The sequence below is a fragment of the Sander lucioperca genome, chromosome 2 (assembly GCF_008315115.2).
Source record: "Sander lucioperca isolate FBNREF2018 chromosome 2, SLUC_FBN_1.2, whole genome shotgun sequence".
Lineage (NCBI taxonomy): Eukaryota > Metazoa > Chordata > Actinopteri > Perciformes > Percidae > Sander > Sander lucioperca.
In genome coordinates, this window is record NC_050174.1 from 35342430 (window position 1) to 35352429 (window position 10000).

The 10000-nt window shown below is 41.4% G+C and overlaps 2 protein-coding genes across 2 annotated transcripts in view; both read right to left on the reverse strand.

The window, feature by feature from the left end:
* LOC116062598 (iron-regulated protein FrpC-like) overlaps nucleotides 1-10000 on the reverse strand; it is a 125157-nt gene that overhangs the window by 111864 nt on the left and 3293 nt on the right. The gene's annotated exons all lie outside the window — the stretch shown is intronic.
* Nucleotides 8284-10000, reverse strand: part of LOC116062601 (alpha-1-antitrypsin-like protein CM55-ST) — a 9196-nt gene continuing 7479 nt past the window's right edge. The window contains exons 4-6 of the mRNA XM_031317294.2: nucleotides 9555-9751; nucleotides 8634-8781; nucleotides 8284-8551 (exon numbers count right to left, since the gene is read on the reverse strand). Coding sequence (XP_031173154.1) covers nucleotides 8348-8551; nucleotides 8634-8781; nucleotides 9555-9751 — 549 coding nt within the window. The 3' untranslated portion in view covers nucleotides 8284-8347. The remainder of the gene's footprint in view (nucleotides 8552-8633; nucleotides 8782-9554; nucleotides 9752-10000) is intronic.

The following is a 10000-nucleotide window of genomic DNA, read 5'->3' on the forward strand; positions in this document are numbered from 1 at the left end:
TGAAGGCAGTTAGTGGGATAAGGGTTTTGAGTTTCAGGGTTTTTTGTAGCTCATTCCTGTCATTTGCAGCTGAGAACTGGAAGGAGTGGCGGCCAAAGGAGGCGTGGGCTTTTGGGGTGACCAAGGAGATGTAACTGCTTGAGCGAAGGCCGAGGGTGGGTGAAGCTATGGTGACCAGTGAGCTTAGGTACAGCGGGGCTTTGCCTAGCAAGGACTTGTAAATGAGTTGGTACCAGAGAGTTAAGGGTCGAGTGTGTAACGAGGGCCAGCCAACTAATGTAGCTCAGCGTAAATTCTGTCAGGGAGACTTCTAATACGTTGTCTCTATTCTCTTTAACTGATCAGCTGGGCAGTGGGTGGTTCGGTTCTGTATACCAATTAGAATCGGCCACTTGTGTTCTATCCAATCACAGCATGACTACCTTGTTTTAAATATCTTCTCTCTCCCGCTTCTGTCAGTTGTATTTTCAGACGAGAGTGCGACCCGCCTCCTCCCCTTCTACCTCCGGGCATTTTCGACGGTGTATCGGTCTTCTCCCGGCTGACGGCCCATTTAAGTTTCGGATTTTCTCACCACCACCACCAGTGTCTAGATTCCATTGGGGGATGTGTTTGGTTTTCCTAAACATTAGTTGTATAGATACCCCTTTACAATGGAGTCTAATCTCCAAATAATTATGTTTGTACTTGTTTGGTTATATGTTAGTAATAAATGTTTGCATATCTGCAACAAAGTCTCTCCTGATTGAAATGCCTAGGTTGTAGTGGTGGGTGTTATAAGGGGCTCTAATCACTAAACATATGGCACTATGGTAGACAATATCCAGTTTTTTCAGGAGAGAGTTTGAGGCAGCTCTGTAATCACTGAAATCGAGAATTGGTAAAATTGTCCTTTTCACCAAGGCGAGTTTGGCAACGTGAGTGAAGCTCTGTTGCAGAATAGGACACAGATCCTAGACTTAACTTTAGATTAAAGGTGAGTTATGTGTTGCTGGAAGGAGAGGGAACTGTCTAACCAGACACCTGAGTATTTGTACACCGCCAGATTTTCTAATTCCAGCCCATCGAGCGTGGTGATGCTAATCGGATGGGCAGGGGTGGGCAGCGAACGATTGAAAAGCATGAACTTGGTTTTGCCAGAGTTTAGTAGTAGTTGTAGTAGTAGTTTAGTAGTAATTGGAGGTTTCGGAAGGAGTGCAGAATGGCATTGAAGCTCTCCTGGAGGTTTGATAGCACAGTAACCAATGAGGGGCCGGATGTGTACAGGATGGTGTCGTCTGCATAGAGGTGAGTTTGAGAGTTCCCAACAGCAACAGCCACATCATTGATGTACAGTATATGGAGAAAAGAGTCGGCCTGAGAATCAAACCTTGTGGCACCCCCATAGTGACAACCATAGGTTCAGACAACAGGCCCTCAGATTTAATGCACTGGACCCTGTCAGAAAAATAGTTATTGAACCACGCGAGGCAGTCATGAAAGAACCCAAGGTTGTTGTCAAAGGCCTTGGACAGATAAATGTAGACAGCTGCACAGTAATGCTTGTTGTCAATGGCTGCTGTAATGTCGTTTATGACCTTGAGGGTAGCTGTGGTACAGCCATGACCGGCATGGAAGCCAGATTGCGTAGCCGAAAGGACATGGTGGGATTCGCAATGGTTGGTAATCTGTTTATTGACTAAGCTTTCGAAGACTTTCCAAAGGCAGGGTAAGATGGATATGGGTCTATAGCAGTTTGGGTCAAGGGTGTCTCCCCCTTTGAAGAGAGGGATGGCTGTGGTGGATTTCCAATCTCCAGGAATTTCTGAAGATGTGAGAGACAGGTTAAACAGGTAAATAGGGGAAGCAATAATATTTGCAGATAATTTTAGGAAGTTGTTGTCCAGGTTGTCTAGCCCAGCTGGTTTTTATGGGTTACCTCCCCTTCCCCCCCCCCACCCCCCACCCTCCACCTTGCCCCCCTCTCTCTCCTCCTCAATAGCATTTAAAGCTACAGACATAGACCTGAATTTCAGGAAAGAGACTTCAGATACAGTATTAGGGGACCACTAAGGTCTATATAAAAGAGACTTCAGATACAGTATTAGGGGACCACTAAGGTCTATATAAAAGAGACTTCAGATACAGTATTAGGGGACCACTAAGGTCTATATAAAAGAGACTTCAGATACAGTATTAGGGGACCACTAAGGTCTATATAAAAGAGACTTCAGATACAGTATTAGGAGACCACTAAGGTCTATATAAAGAGACTTCAGATACAGTATTAGGGGACCACTAAGGTCTATATAAAAGAGACTTCAGATACAGTATTAGGGGACCACTAAGGTCTATATAAAAGAGACTTCAGATACAGTATTAGAGGACCACTAAGGTCTATATAAAAGCATCCAAAAAGCAGCATGTCATAGGACCTCTAACAAAAAGGTCTATCTCTGCTTGACGGTGTTTGTATCCTTGTCCTGTATCCTTTTTTCAACACAGAAAGGTCATTCAAACATCAAAACATTCAGCACGATTAGGAATTGCCCGCTTGTATACCTTTTTTTTTTTTATATATAACTTTCTGATTTATCCACATTCCACTATAACACAAGTTGCATACTGTGTAAAGTTTAGATTCTCTGCCTGAGCCTGAACTTGGCCGATATTTCCTGCCACTATCCACAAGCATTTGTGTTTTTTAATCATTACTTTATTAGCCTAATTGGGTGAGGAGAAAGCTATGCCATAATCAGAAATATCATATACCCTATATGTTTAGGCCTAAGTAACAAATGTGTACAAAGTTGCACAAGTTAGGCTACAAAGTTATGCGCAGCGTCTCCTCTCGCACACATCACATGCTAAGCTGTACTGTGTAGCTTAAGTGCAACATGGAGCTTGAAGATTTAAAGAAAAAACAGGAGAATTAACTTTGAGAGGAAAGTCAGAGGTATGGAACCATTTTAAACAAGTTGTGGTCAGTGACAACATATGTGTTGGCTTTGTCGAGTGCATTAAGTGCGGCACGCTGCTCGTCTATGACAGCAAAAAAATGGGGACTTTGGCATGGCAGAAAAGATGATAGTCAGCCTTCAATGTCCTCTTTTGTAACCTCTCCAAGCATACCCCTGAGGGCGAGGCAAGCTGTCACAGAGAAATGCGTTGAGTTTTTTTTTTTTCGTTTCTTCATTCGGATCCATGTGCGATCCGTTCCATTCTGAATAAACTAACAGCAGTTTCCATGCTTCGTCCTTGTTGCATTATTCATTAAGATAATTCTAAACAGATTTCTGTAGTTCAAGCAACTCTGAATTGTAGTTGAGAACGTCAGTTATAACGGCCCACGTGTTAAAAAATTGTTGGGTTTAAATCGGGCTCGGGCTCATAATTACAGTTAATGTGTCGGGCCGGGCCGGGCTCGGACGCAACTTGCACGGGCTCGGTTATGGACAGGCTTGATTTTTTGGGCCCAATCTAACCTTTAATACTGTGCACAAAATGCCTCTTTAACTTAACTTACAGACTTGTCACTTGTTTGCTAGACAAGACATCTTGATGACAGCCATGCTCCCCCCTCAACCTTTAGCCAGCTTGCCATCAAGAGCCAGGCAGCCTTTTTGACTCAGTGAGTACACTATCCTGTATTAACTGGTTCCAGAAATACCTGGAGAATAACAGAAATAGGCCTTCTTCTGCCTGCTACTGTCCTGACATTTTTTACAGTACACACACCATTGTTCCACAGGATGTTCAGCAGGGTGTCCTATCTCTCACGGTATTAAACATTAAGTGATTTAATTTAAGTTTAGTTTAGTTTTTAGTTTAATTTTTATTTCTGTGTCATGCCAAACATGCTGGCCCATCCCACATGCGATTACAAGACACCACAAACTTATTTAGTAATTCAGAGAAATACATGAATACAAATATATATACACACACACCCACGCACACACAGTATACACAAAGAAATCCTCATCTATAGATCATCTCGATAAAGAGCTTTTTTCCTCTTCTCCCATGCTTCTCCCAACAGCCATCTCAGTCTTCGAGCATCATCCATATTTACCAAGTCAATCTCTGCTTTTATCTTACGAAACAAAAAGTCAAGCTGTTCACCATGAAGAGGACAGTTGAAAACAAAATGGAACTCATTTTCTATATCATTCAAACAACAGATGATGGGACAGATCCGTTTTTCCTCTTCTAAATTAACATATCGTCCTGTTTCAACAGTCAAAGTTGATTCTTCTATTTTTGACGGACGACGGAGAGCTCCACAGCAATTCAGCATAATTTAGATTGTGCGGGACAGGAAGTCGAGCACAGAAACTAAAAAATAAAACATCCGGTTACTTTTCAAAATAAAATTCAGCGTGCTCACGGTGGATCATATCTCCCTGCACTACACCTTGAAAACACAGCTCAGAGTAGTTTCCCCTCTACTCCTCTGGATGGAAACTAACTGGTGGTGGTTTTGTGGTTCTGTTTATAGAAACTACATCCTGTTATATCGCGCGAACATTCGTGAATTCGCGAGATCTGGTGGTCGGCTGGCCGCAGCCGTTACGCAACAAATCCGGACCTGGTGGGTGTTGACGGACGGCGGAGCACGCAGCCATTCTGCAGCGGAGCCGGTCCGCAGACGTTCTGCATCCTGTGGAAATCCACGGTAACCCCCACAGTATAATCAAGTATATGGCACACACAAGCTTGAAGCAGTTTAGAATAAGTTTGGAAACTTATGTCTTTCAGATTCTTGCTTTTTCCAATGAATCCTCCCAAAGCTCTACGTGCTGAATCAGCAAGAACCTTAACACCTTTTCTAAAATTCATATGTTCATCAATATAGAAACCTAGATATTTGTATGAGTCTGCAAAGTTCAGCTTGTGTGACCCAATTTTATATTCATAGATGCTGCGAGTAGTTAATGGTTTTCTAAAGTGAATTATTTCTGTTTTCTTTCTATTGATAAATTGTCTCCACTTATTACACCAATCATCAATATAGGAGAGCATCCGCTGCATGTTATCTTCAGAGGGTGACTAGAACTATATCATCCGCATACAGAAGAATACTTATCATTTAATTTCAACATGTTATCCCACAGTTCAGTGCTTTAATTTCCTTTGCCAAATCATTTATATAAATTGCAAATAAAGTACGGGACAATGCATCGCCCTGTTTTACCCCTAATGATGTTGGGAACCAGTTTGTGTGGAGTTCATTTAATCTAACACATACTATGGGCTTGGGATAAACAGACTTCAGTGCCATATAAAAATGTCCATTTACCCCTGTACTCTATAAGTTTATATGCTAACAGATCTGTATTGATCATATCAAAAGCTTTCTGAAAATCAATAAAGCACGAAAATGTTGGCTTATTTTCACTTATTCTTTTAGTTATAATTGTAGACAATACAATTAGGAATGTTTTTTGAGCTAGAAGCAGGAGTTTTAAAGTGCCCATATTATGAAAAAATCACTTTTTCTGGGATTTGGGGTGTTCTTTTGTGTCTCTGGTGCTTCCACACACATACAAACTTTGAAAAATCCATCCATGGTGTTTAGAGTGAGATACGGTTTCTGAATGTGTCCTGCCTTCAGTCTCTGGGTGAGCTGGTCAAAATCGGCACGGCTTGTGACGTCACAAGCCGAAACGAGCAGGCTAACCGCAACCGTTAGCTCGTAGTGTTAGCATGCTAACGCTAATGCTAACGCTAGCATGCTAACGCTAGCATGCTACCTCGTTCTCAATAGCAAAGCACTGCTACAACACACACAAGTTCACCATAATCTACAAAAGAACTACTTCCATGTGCGCCCTCATTTAGAAGTCTCCCAGCTAATCCTGCCTTGTAACTGACCCAAGTTGTAGAAACAGCCTTTCTTTTACTGTCTATGGAGCTAGCTAGCTGACATGAGCTACATCTGAGCTACTGGGCATGTGCAGTGCAATCAAAGATAGTACAGAAGAAGAAGAAAAGAGGTCTCACTCTGTAGCTAAAACAGAGACCAGCTGAAAAGAGGAGCTGCAGCAGTGAGAGAGAGCGGTGCAGTACAACAACAATATGGTGTTTTTAGAAAATTAAACCATGTAAACCTATTCTGGTACAACCTTAACATACAATTATGAACCTGAAAATGAGCTGAATATGGCTGCTTTAAGGCGCTCCAGAGAACTCTGTGAAAATAACTCTGAGACGGGACAAGTCATGGCAACCTTTAACTAAAGTTGGTAACACAGAGCTAATTAATAACTTTTACTACTTTACCTACTTCTTACCAGAGTTGGGTACCAAAACCTGGTGCTAATACGGCATCGGTGCCTTTAAAACCGGTATCTATCGGACTGAATAGTAACGCAGATTTCGGTGCCTCATTTCCGTGCTACTGAAATACCAGCACTGCCCTCTGATGCTCTGAAACGGACATCCGAGGCAACAGAAAGATGGCTGCATGTGACGCTAGTTAACATAATACACTTGGCAGCAGGTAACATTAGCCTACCGCTAGCTAGCAACTGGATTAAACATCGTTAAAATGCTGACAGCTAACGTTAAATGGTGTGACTGTATTTCCCTGTAGAGGATTCCAACACCGAGACGTAACAGTCTGACAGCAGCTGCCTCGCCAGCCTTGTGGTGCATTCAAAGTTATTGTAAAATACCCTTTTTCTATATAGTGGTTGTTTTTGTCGTTTACCAACAATTGACTGGTGAAATAAGTTATAAGTTATTGTTATTACATTTTTAATAAATCATTTAATTTTGACCATATGGCCTTAGCAATTAACAAGCCATTCTTAAAGGAACACGCCGACTTATTGGGAATTTATCTTATTCAGCGTATCCCCCAGAGTTAGACTAGTCCATACATACCCTTCTCATCTCCGTGGGTGCTGTAAGGCTGTCTGACGGCTCCAGAGGCAGCAGCCCATCACAGATCCTGGAGGTGAATGGTTCCAGTAATCCTACTGCTCCCAATAAGGGACAAAATAACGCCAACATGTTCCTATTTACATGTTGTGATTTGTAGAGTCACAGCATGTACAAAAAACAACGTAACATGAGACACAGCCATCTTCTAACCATATACATAATGGGAACTATATTCTCAGGCGGAAGAATATAGTACTTGGGCGGAATGATTTGCTTTGCAGCAAACCTGTCTGAGAATATAGTTCCCGGTTTGTTTACAATTAGAAGATGGCTGTGTGTCATGTTACGTTGTTTTTTGTACACCCTGTGACTCTACAAATCACAACATGTAAATAGGAACATGTTGGAGTTATTTTGTCACTTATTGGGAGCAGTAGGATTACTGGAACCATTCACCTGCAGGTTCTGTGATGGTCTGCTGCCTCTGGAGCCGTCAGACAGCCTTACAGCACCCACGGAGATGAGAAGGGTGTGTATGGACTAGTCTAACTCTGGGGGATACGCTGAATAAGATAAAGTCCCAATAAGTCGGCGTGTTCCTTTAAATGTCACCGACTGTCTTTTGTGCTCCTTTTTTCTTTTTTAAATATATACATATTTTTTCTTTATTTTATAAGTATCGGTTAGGGCACCATTTAGGCACCGGCACCATTTTAAAATAGTTTTAGCACCAGTATCGGAAAAAAACAATCCATCCCCAACCCTACTTCTTACACATTTAAGCGATTTCCAGTTTAGAGTCAGCTTTCTCTAAAAACATATTGCACATCTTTCAAACATTATTTATATTATTTAACTTCTCAATGAAATTCATACCAAATTAACCCATTCTCACTTTTTTAACTATTCCTACTACTTCTACTAATTCAAGGATTTAGATTATTAGCCACAATGTCTAAACCATCCAAGGTAGACTGACCTGAGCTGTGAGGTTGTGAAACAAAGTTCCTGTTCCTGTAGAAGACACAAGTCCATATGAAATCAACTGTTTCCAGTTTCCAAGATGTGAGGATTTATCTGCATTTAGTACTTTTACTTTTATACTTTAAGTACATTTTCCTGATGATACTTACAGACTTTTACTGAAGTAACATTTTCAATGCAGGACTTGTACTTTTACAGCGTGGAAGTAGTACTTTTACTCAAGTAAAGGATTTTAATACTTCTGCCACCGCTGCCAGAACCAGAGCGGTTCAAGAAGTGGGCGGTCACTGTTGAGCTCTATTGTATTTTTAAAATTTGATCTGTTATAAATGAATACCAAATGCTTTTTGAAGTTGATCATATTTATCCCTTCATTATGTTATTATCATAATATCACACTCAATCAATAAAGCAAGAGACAAAACAAAGGTTTTTCTGACTCCTTTATATGAGATGCAACAGCTGTGCTCGAGCAAACACAAAGTGATGATCATCAGATGGTTGGGTTGATAATCTTGCCCAAGAAGAGGATTTTCTCCGTGTTGCGTTCAGTGATGATCACCATGAATGGACGATTGAACTTCAACACAGGGACAGGAGGCGGGAACCGGGAAGACCCCAGAAGAATTTTGATGACTGTGGCAGCTGCAGCTTCGGCTCCAGCCTCGTCCACGTCCAGCGTAGCTTTGTGCACAACCTGCAGTGCAACGGAGAGTAAGTGAGACGACAAACAAATGGAATATGTGTGAAATAACAAAACATATGCTCTGTTTACTTACTTCTGAGACTTTCAGTCCTGGCTCCTCTGAAATGCCTCTCAAATTTGCACGAACACCAAACATGTCTGTCATTCCCATTACTGCCAGCACGTCGTTCAAATTGTAGGAAGTCTTGATGGAGAACTTTGGAATATATACATCATGTCTCCTAAAACATTGGGGGGGGGGGGGAGACAAACATTCAGTGAATCTGACTAGAGCAGGAGTTTAATTTGGTCATGAGGGCCTTAAACAATGATATGCTGTTTTTATCACTGACAGACTCGGCTTGTTATTCTAAGTGTCTGAAAACATTATGAAAGGATCCCTACAGAGATAGACCTTTTAGTTAAAGAGTAAGATCCTTTTAGTTTAACATCAAACAGCCCCGAACCCAGCCCCGGGTAAAAAAGCAACTTAATTAAGTTGATATAAAGTTAAAAACAACTATAATACATTTTATTTATGGGAACCTTGTTGATACTCAAGGACACATAAACAAATAATAAAAGATTAAAGCAGATGCACAACAAAGACAACACAATTACAGACCAATGAACAACTACAGACAAATACTATTAAATAAATATTGTATAAATCAAATACTGTTTCCTTTTCTTTAACAGGGACATGCACCCCGGTCTCCTGGGTGAAAGTCCTGTGTTTGTTCGACCCCCCCCCAACCTGCCTCCTTACCAGGAGATTTGGCGCTCTTCTACTTCCTCACCTTACATCCTGCTATGCTCCTGTCAGAACTACTACGGCCACTAGAGAGCGCCGCCACTAGAAACCTAAATATAGGTCAGAATGATGCTGGAACAAACCACTAATGGGGGCAGTTTTTGGGGAGAGGACAGTCTCTATCAGACAGGACAAAGCTGGGTACCTTACTCAGTATCAAACCTTCAACATATTAGAAGCATAAATTAAGATTATCCCAACCTGGGTATCACCATAGCCTTCAACCATTTGGTGACGTGGTTCGGGCAGATGGCGTTCTCCAGCGTTGCCATGACGTCAGGCAACATCAGCAGCATGGAGTAGGAGCTGTTGAAGGGGAGCTGAAGGACCGTCGTGTTCAGATCGTGGTCGTGATAGATGTGGAAATGATCCTTCATATTCATCATGTCGACTGAAACCTGGACAATGACAATTTAAACATGAAGACACAGAATGAATGATGATGCTTAGTACAAAGTGTGTACAGTGTGTAGAATAAAGTGTGTACAATGTGTAGAATAAAGTGTGTGTAGTATAAAGTGTGTGTAGTATAACGTGTGTGTAGTATAACGTGTGTGTAGTATAACGTGTGTACAGTGTGTAGTATGATGCAAAAGGGTTTAAATAAGCAGAAGACGTCAAAAACAAATTAGGGTGTTACAACTATC